The following is a 25,471-nucleotide window of genomic DNA, read 5'->3' as shown; positions in this document are numbered from 1 at the left end:
TCCTGACAGTTTGTCCCCTCAGTCTCCTCCATTCTGAACAAATCAAGTGACCTCAGCTGCTCCTCATATGGCTTTCCCTTCAGATCCTTCATCATCCTTGTGCAGCTCCTTTGGACACTCTATAATAGTTTTGGTTTCCCTTCAGGCAGGAGGAACTGCCTCTACTCTGGCACCAAGTCTTCATTTGGATTGAAGGTGTGGCATTCTTGACTTCCCACCACTGCTCATGGCATCTACCCTCCCAGGACTGTAGTCTTGAAGGGTCACAAATCCTTCTAGGCATCCATGGGAAATAACAAAGAATGGCTCAGTTCAAGAAAACCAGAGAAAAAATTTATTATTGTTCTTTATAAAATATCTCCAATAAGTTATATAGGCAAATATTTAAATTAAAATAAATTAACTCCGCTCTATGCTGGGACACGCAACTGCCCATAAAGTCAAACTAGGATTTACGTTTCTCTGAAAAAATATGCCCTAGATCTCCGATGTAAGATTTGAAAAAAATATCTATGCTTGGTGAGAGGAAGGAGAAATCTGCACTGGACAGAGGGGTTAAGGTGCGGTGCTGAAGCTGCCTGGTGCCAGAGGCACCTCCACATCCAGCTAAGTGCTGAGAGCATCCTCATCGTCACTCCAGTCCGGAGGAGCGTCCGTCCCGAAGTACCGATCTCCAAAATTCCCTGTGGGGAGACAGAGAGTCAGAGTGCAGCACTGTGGGAGCCTAGAGACCCACCCTGCTGCCTGTCCTCATCACAGCACGCAAGGGGACCAGAGCAGGTTTATGTGACAGCAAAACTGGAGCAGCCTGTAGGCTGGCTTACCACCCGGTGGAAGGTGTTTCCTGGCACAGTAGAGGTGAGGACAGAACACAGTGAGCTTATTTTGGGCGAACTTGTGGAAGGTATCAGTTTAGGGAAGGAGGTGGGCACAAGGCTGCTCCAGCTGTCCCAGTCTGACTTCTCTGCCTGGGGCTGGAGGAGGCTCATGGCATGGGGAATGGCTCCTGCTGCTGACACAGCAATGGCTGCCCTGCAGCCCCCAGACCCAGCACGGTGATCCTGACACCCAGCTGGCAGCAGGACCCACGAGGGCAGTAGGGCTCGGGGTAATGTCAGGCCAGACCTAAACTGCTGCTGACAACCATGTCCCCTCCCCACCAGAAGCACTAAAATTCCCCTCAGCACAAGTCCTTCCTAGCAGGACACTCACCAATGCCGGGGATTATCCGAAAGAGGTCATTCACCTTCTTGTCCACAGCCGTGGTGATGATCTTCACCCGGGGGAACGCATAGGCCACCGAGTGGACACCCATCTCTGCCATGAGCAGGGACAGCAGGAAGATCTTGTCCTCTGGGACATCATGATCCTACAGGAAATGCACAGGGACAGCTCAGGGTGAGTTACCCCAGCTTGTGCTGTGTGCCCTGGCACCCTCCTTCCCGCAGAGGAGCCGGTTGCAGGCACATCCCCTCAGCTTGGCTGTGGCTGGTGCTTTGCAGGTTGCTCCAGAGCAAACCCCTGCCTGACCCGTCCGTACCAGCAGCACCCTCACTGCCATCATGGCTGCAGCGCCCGTGGAGACCGTGCAGTCCATCAGGATGACGTGGTCTTCGCTGATGTCCTTCGGCAGCCGCAGGTAGTGGAGCTGGGTGGAGGAGAGAGAGAGCAGCTTAGAGGCTGCAGACAAATGGAACAACCTGAGCCCTTCTCTTTGAGAAGTGAAGGATTCCTCCTGCCTGTCTGTCCGTGGCTGTCAGCTCAGAGCCAGCACAAACCAGCCCCTGTGTGCACAAGCCTGCTGGCAAAACCCACCCGAGCAGCTTTCACAGCACTCAATTCCTGCCAAGACAAACTGCTGGGTCACTGAAGGGCTGTCAGGAAACACCTGAGCCACAGCCCCACCCCACACACAGGTTAACACCAGGAGATGTCCTGAGCAGCCCAGGGTTTTACCTCTGGCTCGCCGGTGTTGCAGTTGGTCTGGATGAGGATGGTGCCGATGCGGACGTCCTTGCACACCGCGCGCAGCGCCGGCTCCATGGTCTCCCCCGCCCGCAGGATGGACACGCCGGTGATCTGCAGCACATGCACGGGGTGGTTACACGGGGTAGGAACTGCCACCACCCCACACTGGGTCTCAGCAGTGGGGGACTCTAATAGGAAATCTAAAAGCACATCCCTTCCAAGAGGGCTGCACCACTCCCAGGCCGCCCTCAGTGAGAGGGCATGAGCGGCACAATGACACTGCTGATGGCACCCTTGGTCACCAGCCTGCCTTGACTGGTGGTACAGGGTGTCATACCCATGATAGCAGGCACCAAACCCAGCCTGATGGCAGCCAGGGCTTCCAGTGCAGCCCCACAAGGCAGGTCTCAATGGCTTCCACTTACCTGCTTCCCACTGTATGTCCTCCCTTCGTAGTCGTGTCCCTGAGGGGTCTGGACTGTGCAACTCTACAAAAAACATGTGAGAAGAGTTACCAGGGGCTCTGATGTGGCTCTCACGGGAGCCCTGGAGTCAGCAAGCCACAGGGGCTGGACTCTTGGACACCAAAGCTGTCACCCAGGGCCACAGCATTGCTCCATGGCCTTGGGGAGTCCTGGTGCATTTTAATCGGAGGGTTGAAAGGACTGGTCCATGGGGAAGGTTGGAGGAGCAGCACCAGGACTGTCCTGGCTCCCCAGCAGTTGAGGGTCAGGAATCAGAGAGGAAACCCAGCTCCTACAGCCTTGAACCCACCTGGAACGGGAGCAGGGAGAGCGCGTGCTCAATCAGCAACCGCATCAACCTTTTGGAGTAGAAAATGAACTCGTCTCTGCTGGTCTCTTTGTTTCTAGAGGGGAGGGAAAGGCAACGTCAGCTCTGGACCAAAACGTGTCCCAGGAGATGCTGGCAGAAGTCTGGCAGTCCCTGCCCCTTCCTGGTCCTTGTTTGCACCATCTAAGCCTGAAACTGTGCTGTTTCAAGGTAAAAAGCAGAAAAACTGTTGGCAAGATCACTGAGCAGTAACTGCACAGCTCCCCTATGCAGGGGCCACCACTTGTATCTCCAAGCCATACTGACAGGCAAAAGTGGGATTGGGAAGCCCAAAGACAGGCCAGCCCGTCCCATCAGCAGCTGAGCCCCATCCCACCCCAGGAGCCACAGCAGGGGCTTTACCTGATGATGGTGTGCATGCCCCTCACCTGAGGGGTGCTCTTCAGCACACTGAGGGTCTGAGGAAGGGGGTGGCACTGGTGGGCAGAGGCCAGGGCAGCCCTGAAAACCAAACACATGGTCAGAAGGTCTGGGGAAGGCTGCCCAAAGGGTGGAGCACAGCACATGGCCAGAGCCATCCTCCCAGATGTCATCTCACACTGCAAACACACACAGAGGCCATCCAGCTGAGCCGAGTGAGCAGCCAGCCCTGCAAAGGGACCTGCACCCACAAACCAGGGCCACTGGAGTTAGGGTGACCTTGCAGCCCAAGGGCCTGCCCTTCCTGCTGGACAGCTCACCCAGGATCATAGAGTGGTTTGGGTTGGAAAGGACTTTAAAGACTTTCTTGTTCCAGCCCTGTGCCATGGGCAGGGACGCCTTCCACTAGACCAGGTTAATCCAGGCCTCATCCAACCCGGCCTTGAACACTTCCAGGGATGGGGCAGCCACAGCTTCTCTGAAGGTGGCTGGCCCATCTTGCTTTCCACTGTTTGGAAAGAAAGTAGAAAATAAAATCAAAACCTTCTCCTGTTCCAGAGTCAGTTATCTATTGATGGATCTTGGACTCATGGGGTGAGGAGGGGCTGCTGTGGCTGTCTCTGACCTACAAGTGCCAGATGCCACGAGGAACTGGACAGGCAGCCAGGCTGGCACATATCTGGAATGTGACTATTTTAGAGGCCACTTGGGCCATTCCAAATTGGGAACAGCTTCAAGACTTTATGGCTGGCCAGGACTGGCTCTGTGTGACTCATTCCACATAACGAATAGGGCTGGGAGCTATTCTGGGATCAAGGGAACACCATTCACAGGGAAGTGCACAATGGAGCCCCATTAGTCACTTCTCCCTGTGAGAGTGGCAGTAATGAGAAGAAGGTCACATTTGGCTTCCACAAGGCTGGGCAGGATGGACAAGCAACTTTGTCTGGGAGGAGGGCTGGGGTTGCAAAGCCACACGTCAGATCACACACGTGCCGGTGGCTGCATCCAGCAAAAAACACAGAGATGTCAGGGAGGCAGAGAAGAGAGCAAATGAAAGCACTGCATGATTAAGATTTCAAATCAAGCAGAAACCTGGATTAATGGCACACAAAGGCACGCAAGCAGAGAGGAAGACAGAGAAGATGGACAGGCATGGAGGAGGGCAGAGCTTGAGGCCTCCATCCACACAGCCATCTCCTGGTCTTGGCCAACCAACACCAAATGAGACATTCCCAAGGCCTGTGGGTACTTAAGGGCTCCTTCTTGCTTTACCAGCTCCACTCCTCTGTAGCAGCCAAGAGCCCCATGCAGGGAACACTCCAGGGCAGCTGGCAGCCATGCAGAGAGCATGGATGGGTTGTGGTACCCTTGTGGGCTTGCCTGCTGTGTGCAGACCCCATTGCTGGTTGGGACAAGAAGCCCTCAAGGCCCAGCCCTGCTGTCAGTGAAGCAAGCTCACTCTGTTAGTTGCTGTCTCATGGGTTAGAAGCCCTTGGAGATGTTCCCTGCTGGCAGCACCCACAGCTCTGCCCCCACAACACTCCCTTCCCTCTCCTGACAGAGCCTGGGGCAGATCCTGGGGGCACAGCCCTGCTAAACCCCTCTCAGCCCCCAGGATGCCAATACATGTGGTGGTGAGGGTCTTGGGCAGATGCTGGTGCTTCCATGGGGGCTGCCAGCTCATCTGCTTTAAGGGGCAGAGACAGGCCCCCAACACAGAGCCACACACCCACACATGGCCCTGGCTGGGTTTGCCCAGGTGACAAACTGCTGCTGCCTAAACCAGAGGAGCTGTTTGGGTCACCTCCCATCACCACAGCTCACCAAGGAGCACAGGACTAGCTTGCCACTGGCACTTTCCCCCTCCATCACTGCCAGGTCCATGTCACAGCATCCCACCATGCCAGTGGAATGGGCAGCCCCTCTCCTGTCACAGTGTGACCTGACTCCTGCTCCCTGCCACAGATACCAGGGGTTTTCCAACCTCCATGAGCAGTGGGAACTCCTCCCAGCATCCTCAGCCGTCAACAGACTCCCAAGAAATGCTGTCAGCATTCTGTCACCAAGTTTTCCCCACCTTCCTTCCACACCCCTGCAGTGTGGGGACAGGGAGGTCTGGATACCACCGTGCTCAGAAGCCCCTCAGTGTTGTGAGGGTCTCCCCATGGTGCTTTCTGGGGAAACAGCTCCCATTTTTGGGATAAAGCTTCTCTTTCTCACCTCTGTCTGGCCCACCCACAGCCCCAGCAAAGCAGGACCCCACGAGCTGTGTGCCCCAGGATGCCCTGGCAGGGTTAGTGAGGCAGCTCACCCTGCACAGCCCTTGCCCATCCCTGCTGTTAGTCACAACCAAACACTGCCATAAGCATTTGTCTCCTCACATATCCCAGCGCAGCTTCCTCTGGTCACCCGGTGGGAGGGATGTTCAGGGGAGACAAGACAGGAGACACCAGAGTTTAAGAGGAGAGGGACAAACATGACATGAAACAGAGGAGAAAGCACTGTCATTAGTTAGAGGGGGAAAAAATCCCCTAATTGATCAATGGCTCTTGGACCTGCACTGTGCAGACCCAGCACTCCTCCCCTGGTGACCAAGGCATGTCACCACTGCTCTCCACGGCACTGGCTCCACTCCTGGCTCCATGAGGGAAAGGAACTGTCCGTTCTCACTGTCCTGGAGCCACAGCAGGGACACTGTCCCACCTGTCCCCCAGGTAGTTCCACACTGCAATGGTGGCTCCTGGAGTTTGGAGTGACATACAACCATAGAATGATCTGGATGAGAAGGAACCTCAAAGATCAGCTCATTCCACCCTCCCTGCCATGGGCAGGGACACCTTCCACTAGACCAGGTTGTTCCAAGCCCCATCCAACCTCAGTTGGATGAGGAGTGAAGGACAGCTCATGCCAAGCCCTCACTGAGGGCTCCAATCCAGTCTCAGAGCAAGCAGAGGCACTCAAGGCCAAAAACCTTTGCCCAACCTAAAAATCCTTCATCCAACCTGCCCTGCTCCCAGGCAAAATGCTTGTGGGCTGCCAGGGGGTTTCCCCCTCCTGCATGATCACCATCTCCAAGCCTTGGAGAACACTGAAAGCCAAGAACACAAGAAATATGGAGGGAAATCTGTCTCTGAACAGAACATCATCTGCTAAAGGTGATGTTGTAAAGGGACAACTTTACTTCCCCTGGGCTCACCATGACTGGAGAGGGCCTGCAGGCTGAGGAAGAGCTCAGCCCTTCCAGCAGCCATCCCCTGTGTCACCCCCTGCCCATCCTGGAGGGAAGGAGGGACTGTGATGCCTCCTGTCCCTCCCTGCCAACACTGGCTTGTGACGGAACATCCAGACGGGCAGCCATGAGCACGTCAAGAAAACGTCTTATTTTGGAAACTTATTTTTTCCCCCTGAGAACAAAGGCTTTAAAGAGAAAATAAAATAGAAAGAAGAAGAAAGAGAGAGAGAGAGAGGGAGAGGGAGAAAGGGGTGACCATCTCCCAGGAAGGCTTCAGGGAGCATCCTTGGCTCTTTGTGGAACATGCTATCGAGCAGGAAGCAGACAAGAGACATCCAGCTACAAAGGAGATGATGCAGTCAAGGCATTTCAAACACGTACACGGCTGCCTTTCAGGGCTGACATTTCAAACAAGGGCTATTAAACTGCGCCACGGGTTGATATTTAAAGACACAATTGGCAAAGGGCACGCCAAGCTGATCGGGACCTTGGGAGTGGGGAATATTGATTGTCCAGGGGAACGGGCAGCAAAGAGCGGCGGCTCCAGGAGCGGGGCTGGATGCTCAGAGCGTGGCAGGAGGGACGGAGAGCAGGCTGGGCTGGGAGCACTGAGCCTTAGCATGGGCTGGCTGCTCCAGCTCCTGCTGCCAGGCTCCTGGAGGAACACCCAGCTGGGAGTGCTGGTATGGAACCACAACTCCAGAGTGAGCACAGTCAAACAGGGGGGAAGCTGGATAAGAAATATCCTAAGAATGCTAAGGTCCAAGCTGTGCTCTGAGGGATTAACTGGGAAGGCAAGCATGCTCCTCAGGAGCCAGTGGTTTCAGAATGAAAACAAGCCTTGCATGTCCAAGGAAGGCACCACTTGCTTTAAACCCCCCAGAATTCACCCACTTGAGTGGGGAAAGGCACTCCCTGCCTGTCCCAGCCAGTCACTCGGCCAGGAGAGGCAGCCCTGGAGCACAAGGACCACAGAGACACCTGGGACTGGGGCCAGATCTGAGCATTCAGGGTTTATCCTACCAGCACAAAGCCTCCCTGTGTCCCCACCACTGCCAAACAGCAGTGACTTCAGAACAACCGTGACATTTAGATGGAGCCATTCCAGACAAGAGGATGGGGAATTGTCTGTGATGAAAAGCCCATGTTTGCCAGGCACATCTCACTCGATGTGATTCTCCATCCACCCCACTCCTCTTGCAGAGACAGCAGGGCTGGGGGAAACCACAGCAGCAGTAAAGCACTGGGGCTCCAGCAGCAGCAACAGATTTGGGTTTTTGCAGGAATTTTTTTCCAGATTTTCTGTCAAAGGCATAAATGGAAGCTTTAAACAGAACATAAAACCATCTGTGAGTGTGGTGATCATGGAGGTGTTTCTGGAGGTCAGAGTTACCTTTTCAAACTTGCCATCATAAAACTTCTAATACTTTATGGATATATTAAATACCCAATTTTTAAGTGCAGAAGAATATCACTTGTACTGAGCAACCCTTAGATTAAGGAAGAGAAAGGAAATTTTATGTGTGTTTAAGTATCTATCTGTCTCTATATACACATATCTATTTGCACACATATTAGTCTCCTCTCTGATGTTATTCCTGCCATTATTAAAGCCACAAATTTCTCTTCATACTAAAGAGCACTTTCCCACCTGGACCTCCAGACACAGAGGGAAGCTTACGTGTCTGTATGGAAATATCAGGCCCCGGGGTGTTAAACAAGCAAAGGGAAATAAAATAAAACATCCACTTGTCTAGTCTAGGAAGTGACTGGCTGAGGCAGAAATAAGTAAAGTAGAGCCCCTTCCATGTTCATCTCAGTTATTTTAAAAGCTCACTGTATGCCAAATGTAAATCTTAAGGTTACTTGAGTTGAGTGTCTCCATGCAATGATGGAGATCTAAATGGAAACCCATCTTCAGTAATGCATTCCCTCTGCTCCCTGAAAGAATACCTGAAAGCCTAGGTGGCTTCTTAATGGAAGCAGGAGAGCTGAAGTCCCATCTGGGGCCCCATGCTGAAGAGGTTAAGTAATTCAACATATATGTTATAGCATCCAACTGCAGATACTGAGAATTTAGAAATCCTGCTGGACTTAGGCAGCAGGATTTTCTCAGTCCTCCAGAAAAGGTTCTGCATCCTGCAGAAGCTGTGGGAAAGTTGGTACCTCTGGCCATGCAAAGGTGCTAAGCTCCTTTGGGTGCCTCCAGGCAGATCCCTGTGTGCAGTGAGGGGCCCAGGGCTCCCACCACCCTCAGTATCAGACTGGTTTGGGCTGGGAGAAACCTCAAAGACCATCTTATTCCAACCCCATTCCAAAGGCAGGGACACCTTCCACTATCCCAGGTTGCTCTAAGCCCCATCCAACCTGGCCTTGGACACTTCCAGGGATCCAGGGGCAGCCACAGCTTCTCTGGGCACCCTGCGCCAGGGCCTCAGCACCCTCACAGGGGAGAATTCCTTCCTATTACCCAACCTAAATTTCTCCTCCTTTAGTTTAAAACTGTTCCCCCTCATCCTATCACTATCTGTCCATTTAAAAAGTCACTCTCCATCCTTTTTTCAACATGCTTTGACTCATCTAATAATTGATGTTTAATGATCTTTAATCATCAGGGATGAAGAGCAGCTCTGAAAATCGTTCATTTTAGAGGATGAAGAGAAACAAAAGAGAATCTCAGGATGCAAAGCAGAGACTGGGGACCCCCAGGTACAAACCTGGCCCTGGCCCAGCCTCAGGGGTCTGCACTCAGGCTGGCAGTACCTCCCTGGGGAGCAGCCCTGTCCCTGCCATCCCACAGGCAAGGGAAGGTGGCCTTTTGTCACCGTGGGGGTGACAAGGCCATGCACTCTGCCAGTCCTGCCGTGGGTGGGGGTGAGGCCAAGCAGTGCCTGGCATTGGAAATGCCTGGGCTGCACACACAGGACACAGTGAGGGCTCTTACCTGACACTGAGTTCACGCTGCGGCAGCAACACAAAGACACAACGCAACCGGTATTAAGCATTGTCAACACCAGGGTCGTTTCAAGATAAAAAAAAAGGAAAAATAGGAGTATTTTCCTGAATTCACATGCAGCCTTTTTGCCCTTCTTCCCCTCCCCAGGTCAGGACAGCCCTCCCCAAGCCAACCCCTTGCCTGACTCGCAGTGGCACCCTGGGGGTGCTGGGTTTGCTCTGGAATTCCCTGGCTGGATCCAGGAGCTGGGGGAAACAGCCATTCCCCTCTCCTGACTCTGCCTCAGGGCTGGGTGCCCTTCTCAGCCTGGCACCAGCACAGATGCTGGGGCTTCCAGCCTTCTTCTGTGACTGAGGGTTTAGAAACCACCTTCCCAACCAGAGTTTGGTGCTGGGAATTCAGGCAGCCACGTACTCCAGGAGGAGGAAACTGCCAAGACACCTTTGCAAGAGCAGTCCCTCCTGAGCAGGCACGGGAAGCTGGATGCCAAGGTATGCCAGCTCCCATCCCAGGGCTGAGCAGCTCCTGTCACCTGGGAGCTCCAAAAAAAGACTTGAAAGAATCAAGCCCTTTACTTTCCACTGCATCTATACCCAGGTGACACTCCCTGCACTTCCCAGGACATTGCTCTGAGCATTTCCATGACTGAAACATCACCAAAGCTGTGGGGCGGGAGGAGACTATGCTGCTTGGGGACAGCAACACAAAATGCCATCAGTTCATTGCAGAGACCCAAAACACTGGTCAGGACTGGCCCAGGACCAACAGGAGAAGACTTAAAGCTAGCAGTGGGGAAGTGATGGAGCATGTGCCTGGACTGGGGCTCAAACATGATAAGACTTTGAGTTTTGAAACCCAGGAGCTGCACACAGCACAGAAGAGGAGAAGTGTGCTCCTGACTGGAAAGATTGTGCAGCAGTGTCTGCATGGGAGGGAAGAGGAGAAGCCCAAGAGCAGTGGAGGGTTTGGGGCAATGCTGGCCCTGGGAGGGCTGCAGACAGGGGGACACATCTTTTGGATCATGGAAGGGTGTCTGGTTTGTCCCCTCGGAGGGAAAGAAGCTGCAGCTGGACCACAGCTGGCAGAGGAGCCAGGACTGACCAGAGCACAGGGAGAAGGCAGTTTCCTTCACTGGGCTGGGAGGAGTTCACAGGAACTCCCACACCTGGAGCACAGGAGCAGCCAGGCCATTCCCACCTGGGCACCCAGAGCACAGCAAGGCTGTGAACCCCCCTCACCACCCACAGACCGGGCAGCTCTCACCTCTTCCAGCTGGCTGTGGACGTGCTGAACAATCAGGTCAATAGCCACGGTGTTTCCACTCCCTGGAGTGACCCAAAAGCAAAAAAAAAAAATCACAGAATCAGGATTGTAAAGGTTGGAAAAGCCCTCTAAGATAATTGAATCCAACCATTAAATCAGCACTGCCAAGCCCACCACTAAACCATGTCTGTTAGGGTTACACCTGGGGTTAGGGTTCAGAAAACCACAAAGCCCAGAGCTCCAGGGACTCTGCAGCTGCCAAGGCATGCCAAGGGGAACACAGGACTGCCACACCGTGGCTCCCCACACATCCATCTGCTTGGCACCAGCCTTACCCCCATGAGGGTTCCACTGCTCTGCCTAGGGTTAGGGTTAGGGGTCAGCAAACCGCAAAGCCCAGAGCTGAGGGCAGGGGGCTGTGGGGTCTCTGAGTGCTGTCAGGGGTGTCCTGGGCAGTACCTCGGGGCACCACGATGTCTGCCAGCCTCATGGTGGGCTGGATGTACTGGTCGAAGGCAGGCTTGACAAACTTGTTGTACTGCTTGATGACGCCCTCGATGTCGCGGCCCCGCTCGCTGATGTCCCTGCGCAGGCGGCGCACCAGGCGGATGTCCGAGTCCGTGTCCACAAAAATCTTCAGATCCAAGAGCTGGAAGGAAGGGGAAGGGACAAATCCCACCTGGTCAGGTGTGGGACTCAACCCACCTTCACCTGCTGCCCCAAGCAGCGCTGAGCCCAGCCCAGCAGCTGTTTAACAGGGCCTGGCTCTGCTCTGCTTTTCCCTGGTGCTGGTGCTGCTGTGAGCTCCCTGCTGCCACCTTACCCTTGTGTCCCCTGAGCCCTGTCCTGCTCCAAACTCTGCCCTTCTTGCTAACCAGCTCCAACACTTTGGCTGGATGTTATTTAAGAGTGAAGAGGAGATGAGGAGTTACTGTCTGTGACACACACCAAGCACTGGCTTCCTAATCAAAGAATCCTTGGATGGTTTGAATTGGAAAGGACTTTAAAGATCATCTCATTGCAAGCCTCTCCCACAGGCAGGGAATTAATGCTGGAAAGGAGCCCAGCACAGCAGGGCAGCTCATGACTCTGCCCTTAGCTGCAAGAGGCAGGAGTGGGGATGCTGAGTGGAGTCTCCTGGGGGATTCACCCAGCTGTCCACTGGAGGTCATCCTTGCTCCAGGAAAGTGCAACCAAAGCTCTCACTTGGCAGGCGAGGAAACTTTTCAGACAGAGCTTGGCGGAGCCTGTGTATGGCTCACTGCCTGCTGCAGCATTTGTCAGGGCTGCAAAGATGCTCTGAGGGATGGAGACAGGCTGAGAGAGCTGTACAGCCTGGAGAAGAGAAGGCTCTGGAGAGACCTCAGAGCCCCTTCCAGTATCCAAAGAAGCTCCAAGAGAGCTGGAGAGGGACTTCGGAAAAGGGCTTGAAGTGACAGGACAAGGGGAAGTGGCTTCACAATGCCAGAGGGAAGGTTTAGATGGGATATTGAGAGGAAATTTGTCCCTGTGAAGATGCTGAGGCCCTGGCACAGAGTGCCCAGAGAAGCTGTGGCTGCCCCATCCCTGGAACTGTTCATGGCCAGGCTGGACAGGGCTGGGAGCAACCTGGTCTCGTGGAAGGTGTCCCTGCCTATGGCAGGGGGTGGAACAAGATGAGCATTAAGGTCCCTTCCAACCCAAACCATTCTGTGATCCTATGATATATCCAAATAATCCCCAAGAGAGCCTGAAATGCTGGATGATGCCATGCTAGGAACACCAGGCTCTGTGCAGCAGAAGTTCAGCAGACTTTGCCTCTCTGGCTGTGCAAGCTGCAGCATGCGGTGTGGAGGTGGGCTATTTCTAGTTGTGTTTGTGCACCAGCTGAGACTGAGGTATTTGCTGAAACACTTGACCTCTGCCAGGGGCTCTTTCCTGGCTGCTGAGAGTCAAACCCTATTTCTCCTACCTGGGGAAGTGCTGCAGCATCTGGTGTAACCTGGAAGAGACGGTAACCTCCCTGCTGCAGTACCTCAGGAGAGAGCATCCTCCCACCCTCTCTCCCTGGAACTGCCACAAAACCTTTCCTCACCTTCAGGAGCTCCTTGTCTGCAAATGCCATGATGCCTTCAAAGATGATCACATTGGCGCCATACAGGGTTTTCTGTGGAGTCAAAATGGATGTGGTTAGGCACAGAACATCTGGTCAGAGGTGCCCTGTCCCAGGAGATCTCTCTGGGTTGTGACTGTGACAGCTCACTCAAAAAACACACCCAGGCACAGAGCAGGGGGTGACAGCACCAATCAGACTGCACAGGCCAGGGGCTGGAGGGGGGCACTTGGCTCTCCCTCCATCCTGCCCCAGCCATCCCCATCCTGTCCCACGCCCCTCAGTGTCCCATACCCATTCCTTCTTCCTGCTGTGGGTGGTGAAGTTGTAGATGGGGATCTTGACACTCTTGCCTTGCTTCAGCTTCTTCAGGGTGGCGATGATGAGGTCGAAGTCGAAGGCGTCGGGGTGGTCAAAGTTGAAGTCGTTGCTGGCTGCCTGCTCCTGCTGCTGCTTGGTCAGCACCTGCCACAGAGCACAGCTTGGGGCACATGGCAGGGCAGCTCCCTCCCCTCTGCTGTGCCCAGTCACTCTTCCCTGCCCCACAAGAGCCACAGGAAGGGAAAAACCACATGGCTGTCCCTAAATCTACAATGTGTTTCCTTACCAGGGGTTACCACATAATCCCAGATTGGTATGGGTTGGAAGGAACCTTAAAACTGATCTCATTCCGACCCCCTGCCATAGGCAGGGACACCTTCCACTAGAACAGGTTGCTCTAGGCCCTGTCCAACATGGCCTTGAACACTCCCAGGAATGGGGCAACCACAGATTCCCTGGGCAACAGCAAACTGAGGAGCCTGGCCAGGCCAACAGGGGTGCAGCCTCACCTTGTAGAAGGAGTCCATGGACAGCAGAACCACCCATGGGACATCAAGAGCTTCAATGATCATGGTGGCCACTGTGGTCTTCCCAGAGGCGCTGCCTCCTCCCAGGCCTGCCAGGGAAAAGGTGATGAAGCCACCAAGCCCAGGCACAGCCCTTCCCTTCCCACCACAGGCTGGAGCCCAGGTCCTGCCAGGGAAAAGGTGATGAAGCCACCAAGCCCAGGCACAGCCCTTCCCTTCCCACCACAGGCTGGAGCCCAGGTCCTGCATGGTTGCACTGAGCTGGAGGGGCCTCCAAAGAGGGAAGTCACAGGCACTCCAAGAGATTATCCTGGAAAATGTCAAATGGCATGTATTGGAACTGCCAGCAACATGCCCAGGAAAAGCTGGGAAACCCATTGTTAGGTGGTTACGTAACATGGGGAATGCTGGCATGGGAACCAGTCCAGAATCCCTAGGAACCTGTGACAGCCCAGGCAACAGGAGCTGAGGGAACAAGAAGCAGAGCATGGTCTCCTACAACCCATGCACACTCTGAGGTTCAGCCCAGCCAGTCAATGCAGGCCCAACCACAGGCACTCCCCTGCTCCTCTCCAATTCCCAAGGATGTAGTGGGGCAGGACTCGTACTGAGACCTCCAGGAGCGCCGTGGGGCAGGTGCAGGTGCAGAGGGGACCCACCTATGACAAAGGCCTCCTTGGACTGCGTGCCGTGCTCGTTGTACCAGGGGGGCCGGCCTGCAGTGTAGATGGTTCTCTTGCTGGTGCGCAGCAGCGGCGGCTCCGACTTGCACTGGCTGGTGGTGCGCTTGCGGGGCGGCTTGGAGGAGCCCACGGCGGGGTACAGCCTGTCCAGGGACTCTGCACTGCTGCTGCTGCGTGGGGAGAGGGGAAAATTACCCTGGGGGGGAAGGACACATCTGCCTGGGTGTGGGAATGGGGTCTTTGGGGATTCTGAGTCGTGCAGGTGAAGGGGGGACAGCCAAGCACAGCCCCACTACCAGCACCCACATTCACAGATAATACCCAGGAATTCTCACACAGAAGCGATTTGAACCTGGAAGAGGTGCCATGCAAACATCCATGCCTAAAGTCCTGCTGTCTGAGGAATGTCTGTATGAAATGAATCCCTCAGTGAGCTCCCAAAGCATTGAGGGGTGTGTTCCAGGGGGCAACAATCCACCCTGGCGTGCCAAGGGACCTATCTTGGGGATTATTGTCAAACACATGGGTTACAGCACAACCATCCTCATCCCCAATCCCTTTCCTCTCCCCACTCTGAGTGCTCCACTCACACCCTAGAACTAGTTCTCCCAAGCTTCTGGAGCCCCCAGGGACAAGCCTTCAAGCTGGGCAGAGCCATCAGCTTTGCCTTGGGAGCTGAGAGAGCTCTGAGCTCACCCAAAGCCCTGGAGCTGCTGAACACTCTCCCTTATCTTCCCTGCTGGTGAGGGAGAGGGACAAGGCACCCTCCAGAGCCCTTTCCAGCTTGGCAGGAGGAGAGCTGTGCCCTGGAGGTGATAAGTGGCCTCTGGCCAGGAGATAAGCTGCAGCCGCTGCCTGGCCAGCCAAGGGACGGGGAGGATTATTTATACCAGTGCCTGCTCCTCCCTGCTCCTGCTCTGCTGCCCCAGAGGGATGTCTGCTCCCTGGGAGAAAGTGCAAAGGGCTCTCCTGGCTCCTGCTGCTCTTCTCCCCAGCCATGACTGGGCTGGAAGGGAAATCAATAGATCCGGGCACCACCGGCTCCAAGCCGTCACTGTTTGGCACAGCCCAGCCCAGCCAGCAGGGCTTTGCTGCTGCTCTGTTATGGCTTGCTCTTGAAAGGGCTTAAACTGCAGGGCTTTACAGATTTTGGGTTGATTTTAAGCTGTTTTGGTATGAAGCTTAATTCCCTTCCCTCCCCCAGCCCTTTTTAGAACAATTTTAGATAACGATCAAAATTTCAGAAGGGCCAGCTGTGTGTGAAGTGACACGGCATCCCTCACCCCTGCATGGCACACAAACCCCCTGGGCACTGCAGGATCCCCCTGGCATGGCAGGATCCCCCTGGCATGGCAGGATGCCCAGGGCACACCATCCCTAGCCCTGGCACATCCCTGTGCAGGGGCAGGCAAGGAGACAGGGCTTTGCCTGGCTTTGCTGAACCCCTGCTGGCAAAAGGGAGGCTGCAGCTCCTGCCCCTGTGACAGGAGCTCTCCCACCCATGCCCACCCTAAGCTGGGCACTCATGGAGCTCCCCACAAGTTCACCAACACCCCATCCCTGGCACACACAGCCAGCTCCAAGCACTGCCAGGGTCAGGCTCAAGCAGGAGCCCTAAACACCCCAACTACAACTCTTTAAAAGCAACCTCAGGAGATGACACCCATCAGGAAACCTTCTGGGGTGTCCCCTTGTGAAAAAATGGCCCCTTCTATGAGGAGAAGCAAACCCAGGGGGGATGTTTGGGTCTCCTGTCCCACGGGTGATGCTGCAGCAGCCGCTGCCCACCGGGGCTGTCAGCAGGGGCTGGTGCTGGGGCACAAACCACGTCACTTCAGCTGGATGAAAGCAGAGGTGACACAAACACGGTTGTTTACCACAGCAGGAAGCGGCTCCTTTCATCCACATCCCAGCCCCTCCCCTGGGACCGTGCTCACTCCAGAGCCCGAGCTCGGCTGCTGCTCCTGTGGGACTGCACGTCAGCCTCCATGAGACAGGAGAGCCCCTGGGGCTGCTCTGCCCCTTGGCTGGTGCCCCACAGCACCCAGCTCTGCTGTGCCAGCCTGCACATCCTGACCCAGGCCACCATCCCCAAAGTGACTCCGAGGTGGGTGAAGTTCTGTTTTTTGGAGCTGGAGCTCTGCTCCCACCAGCATCAATATCACCCACACAGGGAAGAAGAGGTTTGGACTTCAACAGCTCCACCAGTGCCCAGAATTACAGCCACAGCCCCACCTTGCCTTCCCATCATCTCTCCATTCTGCTCTCAGTGCCTGCAGCACACCCAGAGAGGGACATTGCTGCGGGATGCAGGGACACACCCCTGGAGAGGAGTGGAGTCATCCTCCCCCTGCACAGCTGGGGCTGCAGCACCTGAATCCCATCCCAAGAGTTGGTGCTCTGCCTTACCTCATCCAAATAATTCTGGACTTTCACCAAAATTCTACACATTTCCATCAGTATCACCTAAACCTGTACCTCTATGCCTCATCTATGTCTGTATCCCCAACAGGCAGATGATATTCTACCCCTCTCAAGTCCACAATTCCCATGATTTATTTGGGAGAAGTATGGCTGTGGGACTGAAGGGCTGCCCTGGAGTTCTCCAAAGGTCATGCCTTTTCTCCTAATGTTACACTTCAAGATTTGTAGATGTTTTCCATGGCTGCCTTTGCCAGGAAGGGGCTGTTCTTGCTCCAAGGGTTTGGCTGATCTCAGCCATCCCCACTGGCCATTCCTCCTTACTCCTTTTCAGAGATTCCCTGCAGCAGTGCTGGAGCCCCTGCAATGCCCTGTACCCACAAAGTGAGGCACCCAGGGAATGGGACTCTGTTTAGAGCTGGGGCCAATGCCATTGCTCTGCCCAGAGGAGGGTCCTGGTCCCACACGGACCCTCCCCAGCAGAGCAAACCCCTGGGGTGCCAAAGCCACACAAACAGGAAAGGAAATATCACCTGAGCTTGGCAACCCCTCTCCTGCCAAGCCTTCCTGCAGGGCTTGGCTGCCACCAGCTCTCTCCAGGCTGTCCCCAGATTTTGGGGATGCTTTTGCCTTCCCTGCAGGTGCTGCACCCTTGCTAGAGCACTGTAGAAGAAGGAATTACAGGTAACCTTCACCTGGATAAGCCACAGCTGTGCTAATTACCAAAACCAGCCTTGCCCTTAATGGGTCACAGCCGTGATCAATGAGGATGAGCTGGCTGGGGAGGTCTGACCAAAGGGGAGAGAGAATTGCTGCTGTGAGGGCTCTGCTGTGAGCTCAGCCTGAGCCTGCAAGGGAAGCCCACAGTGGGAGCCTGCTGTAGCTGAAGTCTGTTGGCTGAGCTGTGAGGAAAAATAAACCGGGACCTTGGCTGATGAACCAGAGTGTGCATCTCAGCTCATTTCTATCTCTAATGTGGGGTCTGCTCTGACAGAGTGTCCCAGAGGAAGCCTGGGGGGTCCTGCTCCTGAGAAGGGCTCTCCAGCTCTGCTGTTGTGCAGAAGGAAGGAAGCATTTTGCTCCTGCTTAGTGCAAGCACAGGTTTACTGACACCCCTCTCCTTCCCACTGTGCTCCCATCACCATCCCTGTGCTCAGGCTCTCTGCATCCCACTGCCTCCAGAGACCCCTGAGCACCCTGGGCTGGCACAGCAAAGGCAGCAGGTCCCAAAAGCACCCACAGCAGCAAGGAAAGATGGCACAGCCCCAAACCTGAGCAGCAGCCAGGAGAGCATGTCCTGGGCTCTGCACCCTGTAAACAACCCCACAGACTGAGCTCCCACCCCACGGACCCCCCAGCAGCCCCCACAGCCTGCTGAGGTGCCCAGCTGGCTGCAGCCACGTCCCATGGGAAGCCAATCTTCTCAGACAGGAACTGGGGCTGAGGGACTGGGACAGGAGCCACAAAGAGTTCACTCCAGCAAACAAACAGATGAAACCCAGCAAATTCCACCCAAACCCAAAGCAAAACTCACCCTCCATCTGGCCCAAGGGCCCAGCAGCCGGAGATGCGGACGCTGGAGAAGGCTGGGGGGCTGCTCATGTCCCCCTGCTGCCAGCCCAGGGCTGAGCCTGGACTGAGGGTGCCACCCCCTGTCCCTGCCCACACTTCAGCCCCTGTCCCCCAGCCTCTGGCACTACCAGGGTGAGGAAGGGGCTGTGCCAGAGGGGCTCCCGGGGTGATTCTCGGGGCACAGAGCCATGGAGGAAGTGAACCCCTGCAATGGGCACTGAAGGGTCCCACGGGGCCGGGCTGAGGGCTGGAAGATGGCGGCAGCAGAAGGGAGCAGAGCAGGGGGAGTGTCTGTGCCCGGTCAGCAGCATAAGAGGATAGCTTAACCTCCAGATTACGTTCATTACCTGATATTAATAGCACTGGCTTGATTAAAGAAAAAGAGGGGGGCTGGGGATGAGGTGACACCTCCCCTCACCGCCCCCAGCACAGGCAATAAACACCAGCCCAGCGCCTCTGCTCCTGGCACTGGGGGTGCCCGGCTCTCCTGGACCGTGGGCTCGGCAGGGAGGGCACCTGGACAGTGACATCCACGTCCCCCAGCACTGGTGAGTTCCCAGGGACTCCTGCACACCTCTGGGGAGGGGGCTGCAGGGGGGGATGAGCCCAGGGCAGGGGGTACCCAGCCAGCCCCCCTCATGCAGCTGGTGGGGCAGCTGGGGCTGGGGGCCAGGGGCTGCTGGCCATGTAGGGCTGTTTGATGCAGGACTCCCACCCCTCTCCCCTCTCCCTTGGCTCCCATTGATGGGGGGTCTGGCTGAGGGTCCCCCCTGGTCACTCAGCTTCCCCAGGAGCTGCCCCTCAGCCCTGGAGTAAACAAGTGGGTGAAACTCAACACCCCGGGGCTGCTGGTGGCTAAGAATAACATCCCATGGGCCGTGCCCGCCATCCAGCACCCCCTCCCTGCCAGCTGCCCCTGCCCCCCCAGCCAGCCAGCTCCTCTTCCAGCACTAGCCTCTCCAGGGAGGGCAGGCAGCCTGGGCAAGCTGCAGGAAGCCCAGGGAGCCAGGAGGCTGCTCAAGGGTGGGACACGTGCCAAGGGTGGGAGATGTTGGCACCAGGCAGGGGGGTCCAGGCCAGCCCTGGAGCAGAGACTGGGGCAGAGCAGCTCTCAGCACACAGCCTCTGGCTGCCAAGGAAGGGAGGAGGTGGCACAGGGCACACAGGAGGGCAGCCAGGCTCTGCAGGGGCACAGAGCACCCGGACAAAGTCCCATGGCCACTGAGTGAGATGCCAGCATGGTGAGACAGGAGCCTGGCCCCTGCACACCCACTACAGAGGGGCTCCAGGGAGGGAGCTCCCTCCTGCTTGGTACCAACACCTGGAGATGGGGCCAGACATGGAGAAAGACCCTTTCCTCCTCCTCCTCGAGGCATCAAGGTTATTCCAGAGGCAGGGCAGACACACTGCCTCACAGATTATCAGGAAACCCCTCCTGCTCCTGCTCACCAATGGGACCTGCAGAGCATCATCTCAAAACCTGATGGGAACCAGAAATGAGGGGCTGGTCCTGAGGCAGGGGACAGGGACAGGGACAGGAGGGTTTTGGGGTAACCTGTCCCCAAATGAGCCGCAGCTGCTGCCCCAAAGTCAGGGAAGGGAGCAATGATCAAAGGAACTTTTCCATCCCTGGTCTCTGCCTGGACTCCCCTCTCACTGTAAAAGCTCTCTCAGAAGTTTAAAAATAAAATTCTCTTCCGGAGCCACTTCTGTTCCTTCTCATTAAAGAAGCAGAAAAGTAAAGGGACGTGGGACACGGGCGAGGAGCCCTTGCCCAGGGACATTGTTCCTTATCTCCTGCTCCTGCTGCCACTTTTCCTGCCTTTGTTAAATGTCCAGGCCACAGGAGCAACACTCCCAGCATCCCACCCTCCATTCCCACTGGGCTCCCAGGTGGGACACCCTGGCTCCAAAGGCCAGCTGGCACTGAGCCTTCCTGCTGGCACAAATCTCTGCTTCCCAAGCCCCTTCCCAGCTTCTGAGCTCTTGCACAAGTTGAAATTCCTGGGTTTTCCTGGTGATTTTTAAGCAAATCCCTCCTCTAATGGCAGACTTAAAATATGGCAAAAGAGGAAAGCAGGCATGAAGGCAAGTATCTCCTTTTCCTTCTGGTGCTGGCAGCTGCTGGGTGGGTTTCCCCTGGGATTTAAGGATGGAAGCTGGACTGCACGTGGATTTTCCTCGTTTGGTCACAAGTATTGTCATTGGATTGGTGTAAGAGCTGCAGACACACCAAGCCCCCAGTGGAAGGATGCATGGAGGTCAAACCTGCTTCCTCCATTGCTGAGTTGGGCTGGATCCATGTGTGCCAGCTCTTGGCTGGGCCTTCCCCGTCCAAGAAACCATCCCAAGGGATGAGGGAACACAGCCAAGGAATGGAGGAACATGTCCAAGGGATCAAGGAACCTCCCCATGGGATGGATGAACCTGCTTGAGGAATGAAGGAACCTGCCTGAGGGATGCAGGAGCCCACACAAGGGATGGAGGGACCTGGCTGCCATCCCCCTGTCACATGTCAGGCCCATTTCCATCCTGGAACCCACAGAACGTCATTCCCAGTTTACCCAGCCTTGTACCAAGCTCTGTCCTGGCTGGAGCCATCTGGAGCTGATGGTTCATCTCAGCAACTCCACGCTCAGAGCTTCCAGCTCTGTTATGGTCTCTGCTCCCTCACCACAAAAAGACAAACATTTCCCTCTGCAAACCCAATTATCCGTTGCTATTTATAGCAAGTGGGAGCCACGGTGGAGGGGCTCTGTTACACAACCCAGTTACTCATCCCTCACTCGACCAGCACAGCTCAGGGAGACTCCTTCCTCTCATCCTCATCCTCATCCTCCCCACTATCCACCTCTGACTCACAGGAAGGGCACAGGCAGCTGCCAGCAATGGGCTTAGCTGCTGGAACATGCAGGATGGGAACAGGAGGGACGGGAACAGGAGGGACAGGAACAGGAGGGATGGGAACAGGAGGGATGGGAACAGGAAGAGTGGGAACAGGAGGGATGCTCTGGCACTGACTCCAGTGTTGGTGGGGTGTTGGTACCCTCCAAGCAGGGATACAGGGATGCTCCATCCCTGTAAGCTTTGCCACATCCCCAAAGCACCACTGATGCTCCAAATGCAATACCCAGATAACTGATGTTTGGGAGCAGTCAGTCCCCTGAGGTTTGTGCTGGAAAAGGGGATGGAAAATAGAGGGGAAACATGAGTGTTGGGGGTGGAGGGGCTGAAGGCAATCACCCTGTATGGGGGTTTGGGGGAAAAAAGTTTAGGTTGTCCCACTCTTCATCTTGATGGAGAGGATGCATGTGCGAGCAAGCTTGGAATATGGGAGGCTATGGTTTATCAGATGGGAAATTAAGGGCAAAAACCATAAAATAGGGTAAATAAGGGAAAAGGTAACAACATGAAACGGAGGGGGGGGGGGAAAGGATGAAAATAAACAAGGAATAAAGCGGGGGTGGGAAGAAATGGCTGGTGGGAAAAGCTCAGGGATTCCGTGGAGCGATGGGCTCGGGGAGGCCCCACTCGCGGAAGTGGCACCGGGGGGGACGGCACCGGCACCGCAAGCCCCGAACCGGCGGCGAACCCGAACCGGGGGCCCCGGGGCGCCGCGGGGCCGGTCCCGTCCCGGAGCGATCATCCCGGGGAAAAGCGAGCGGGGTCCTACCTGTCGTGCGGCTCCACCGGAGCCCCCTCGGGCACCGGGGCCGCGGCCATGGTGCTGCGGGGAGAGGCGGAGCGGGCGGGGAGCGGCGGGGGCGGCGCTGCCGCGGGGATCCCCGGGACTTGTAGTGCGGGATGGGAGGGAGGGCTTTGGGGGGATTGGGCACCCATGGGGGCGCTGGGGGGCACGGAGGGGCGCTGTGCTCGTGGGTAAGAGCTGTGCGGGGAGATGGATCTATGTGGGCTCGGATGGGTGCTGTAGGGCACAGGGGTGGGTTGTGGGGTGCACGTGGGTGTTTGGGGTATAGCTGGGTTTTTTGGGCGCGGCTGGGTGCTATAGGGCACAGGGGTGCGTTGTGGGGTGTGGGTGGGTGTTTGGGGTATTGCTGGGTGTTTTGGGCACGGCTGGGTGCTGTGGGGCACAGGGATGCGTTGTGGGGTGCGGGTGGGTGTTTGGGGGTATAGCTGGGTGTTTGGGGTATAGCTGGGAGTTTTGGGCATGGCTGGGTGCTGCGGGGCTCAGAGTGATGCTGTGGGTACCTATGGGTGGCTCCGCAGCAGCATCTTTGCCCAAGGCGCTGAGGGATGCAGCACAGAGCACCCCCCACCATCCTGCAGCTTGGGGGAAGCGCGGTTTGGGTGAGCCTGGCTCTGACAATGTCGCTGGGCACTGGGGACAGCTGGGAGGACCCGTGGGGGTCCCGGGGCTCTGGCTGGGATCTGGTTTTACTCGGCACCATCCCGGGGCTGGGGTTTGTTGTGGTACCGCATGTTCGGGGCTGGGGGCGAGCAGCGCTCCCGGGGTCCCCTCCCGTCCCTGGGGAGCCGAGAGCGCCGTGGGGAAAGGCTGCGCTCTCAGCCAGCAGAGAAATCCGTCTAAATCTGTCCCTGCCTTGGGTTCCGTGCCAAAAAAGCCATTAGGGAGCAGAAGAGGATTTATTCCCACGCTGGGAGAGCCGGGGGGTGGCCCCGGGTCCCGCAGAGCTCCCCAGAGTGGAGAAGCCCTGGGCTGGATGTGGCCAGGGCACGCTGGATGCTGCTGATGGGATGGGTGGAGTGGAAACAGCTTTAGGGGGATTTCTACCATGGAGTGGGGGGCTGTGGCACCACCAGTCCTCACCTTCCCCATCCCTGTTTTGTGGCACCCCTAGGCTGGTGACCACATGCTCCATCCTCCCAGCCACTGCCAGGAAGGACAAACCCAAACCCCCCCAGATCCCTTATCCAACCCTCCCACCCAAGTGCCCAATAACGGCGCTGACAGTGCTAATAAAAAATCAATAACCATTTATTCGATACAGCTGTTTCATACATACAGTACAGGGAGCGCCTCGGCGCCGCTCGGAGCTGCTCGGACAGTACTCTCCAACTGAGGATTTGTCAATGATTAACAAAAGAACAGATCATCACAAATCGGGAGTTTATTATAAGATAGTTTACCGTTAAAACAATTTTATTTTTTGCAAATAAACACTTTTTAATATATATATTTATATATTTATATATATGGTTACAAGTGATAAATTGAAAATTTTTTTTCCTTTTTTTTGTGGTTTTTTTTTTTCTGTTTTAATTTTTTCCCCAAAATACACTTATGCACTAATAACTGGCATCGACGAGAAACATTCGGATATGCCGTGGGATGGGTGTCACGAGGAGAGAAAGAAAAGAACAAAATGCTCTCAGGGCTCCTGGGGGTGGGAGATGCTCCAGGCTCGGGCAGCTCCATCCACTGGTGTGACACAGCCAACCCCGCCAGGGCAGGTGTTGGTGCTGAGGTTCCCCACTTCCCCACAATCCAAGCTTTTTATGAGGTCTTCCCACAGGCTTGCAGCCCATGCCTGCTCCCATGGAGGTTTAACCCTTTCCTTGGGGACATGGGTGATGGGATGGTGGGTTTCCCCAACAGTGGAGGTGCAGGACCACAGTGTCACAGTGCCCAGGGTGACAAAATCCCCAAATCCCACGGGTGATGGGATGGAAGGGGACAGGATAACTCATCCCCCATCTGGTCCCACAGCCTCGGCCTGTCCCTCTGGATCAAGGTGGATTCCCCTCTGGCACTGCCTCACTGGGAGCACCTGAAGGGGCACAACCTACTGGCCCCCAGCAGTGACACTGTGGTGTCACCTGGCCCTGCCTGCTCACCTGTCGTGGCACTGGCAGGTGCTGGGGATCCCAGCATTGCTCTGGAACCTTCCCTGGACAAGCAGGAGAGTAAAGGATGCCTCATGGAGAAAGTGTGGGGGGGAAACATGTTCCTCTCTGAGTGATTACTAGTGGGGAAAAAACCCTGAAGATTTCACTTTCTCATAGGAATTCCCTCCTGACCATGGTGCTGCCCTCACTGGGGCTGTGAGTGCTCTGAGGGTGACAGGGACAGCCCCAGCACCAGGACTGCTGCTCTCACTGCCTGCCCTGAGACCCCAGATGGTCCCTGGGGTCCCCTCCAGGCTGGTGTCACTCCGTGAGGCCACTGCAGCTGTCCCTGCTCCTGCCAGACACTCATTATGGAAGCAGAGGTGAATTTTGATCTGGACCTCAGAATGACCCCCTGAGCTGGCCCTTTCCCATGTCTACCCTGCCCTGAGCAGCTCCCAGGGCTCCCTGCCTGTGGAGCACAGTGCTGCCAGTTAATTTAATCAATGAGAAGCCAATTAATTGCATGTTAATGAGAACAGAGTCCCAGGCCATGCCCAAGGGGAGACACTGAGGATTGTGTGGTGACCATCCAAGCCAGCAGCCTGGGCTACCCAGACCTCCCCTCCCTAGGCCAGGACATGGAGCTTTCCTGGGGCCTTCCCTCCATGGCAGGACATGATTTTGGGATCCAGAGGCTCCCTCTGCACCCTCACAGAGATTTCAGTGCCAGGCCCAGAGCTCTGCCTGTGCTCCCCTTCCTGCTGCTGCCTGTGAGCCGTTCCAAGCTGTCCTACAGCTCCCAAATCTCTCCCTGTTCCCCAGGGAGGCAGGATCTACCCCAGTGACACCATCCAAACATGATCTGATGAAGTGCAGGAGCGACCAGGCTGAACTGCAGTGACTAATTAAGCTTTCTCACTAATTGCCTCGAGGCCCAGCACAGCCAGCAATGCTCAGGCAGTTCCCTCAGCCGCTTGCTGGGTAATGCAGAGGGTGGATCCAGGTGCCAGAGCCATGGACTGAGCAGGAGCCCTGGACCCCTGAGAAGCCACCCTGGCTTCAGCCACCCCTGTCCCCCCTCTCTGGCTGGAATAACCTGCCAGTGGAGAATGTTAATTGTGACTGAGCTGCTGCTCACAGCAGGCAATGATACCGAGCCTCTGGTGGGCAACAAGGAGCAGTGAAGGAAAGTGAGGACTGAGGTTTGAATTGATTAAAGCAAAAGCAGAAGCTCCCCCTCTGATGCCTCTTTCCTGGCTCTGCATAGGGGAAAAATCAATTTAAGGTTTTCTGTTGTGCTACTGAGAGGAAACGTGCCCATTTCCCAAGGACCGAGGTAGCCTGGTTTTGTCTGGAGACGGGCACACCCCGGTCCAGGGATGGCTCCCCTGGGCTGAGCAAGGTGTGATG

At 55.8% G+C, this 25,471-nt stretch overlaps 1 protein-coding gene across 1 annotated transcript; it reads right to left on the bottom strand.

Annotated features, from left to right (window-relative positions):
* Positions 1-311: 311 nt before the first annotated feature.
* On the bottom strand, positions 312-21,997 carry UCKL1 (uridine-cytidine kinase 1 like 1). Its single transcript, XM_054274615.1, has 15 exons — positions 21,924-21,997; positions 14,234-14,427; positions 13,557-13,663; positions 13,021-13,191; positions 12,709-12,780; positions 11,094-11,283; positions 10,635-10,696; positions 9,360-9,376; positions 3,163-3,261; positions 2,743-2,836; positions 2,394-2,456; positions 1,957-2,079; positions 1,541-1,648; positions 1,213-1,369; positions 312-683 (listed from the first exon to the last, which is right to left on the bottom strand). The coding sequence occupies exons 1-15, from the start codon at positions 21,971-21,973 to the stop codon at positions 607-609; spliced, it is 1,584 nt and encodes a 527-aa protein (XP_054130590.1). The 5' UTR covers positions 21,974-21,997; the 3' UTR covers positions 312-606.
* Positions 21,998-25,471: the final 3,474 nt, after the last annotated feature.

Source organism: Melozone crissalis, unplaced genomic scaffold (genome assembly GCF_028551555.1).
Source record: "Melozone crissalis strain CALT ecotype California unplaced genomic scaffold, PUWL_Pcris_2 ptg000017l_1, whole genome shotgun sequence".
NCBI classification, from domain to species: domain Eukaryota; kingdom Metazoa; phylum Chordata; class Aves; order Passeriformes; family Passerellidae; genus Melozone; species Melozone crissalis.
This window is presented reverse-complemented; position numbering and strand designations above follow the sequence as displayed.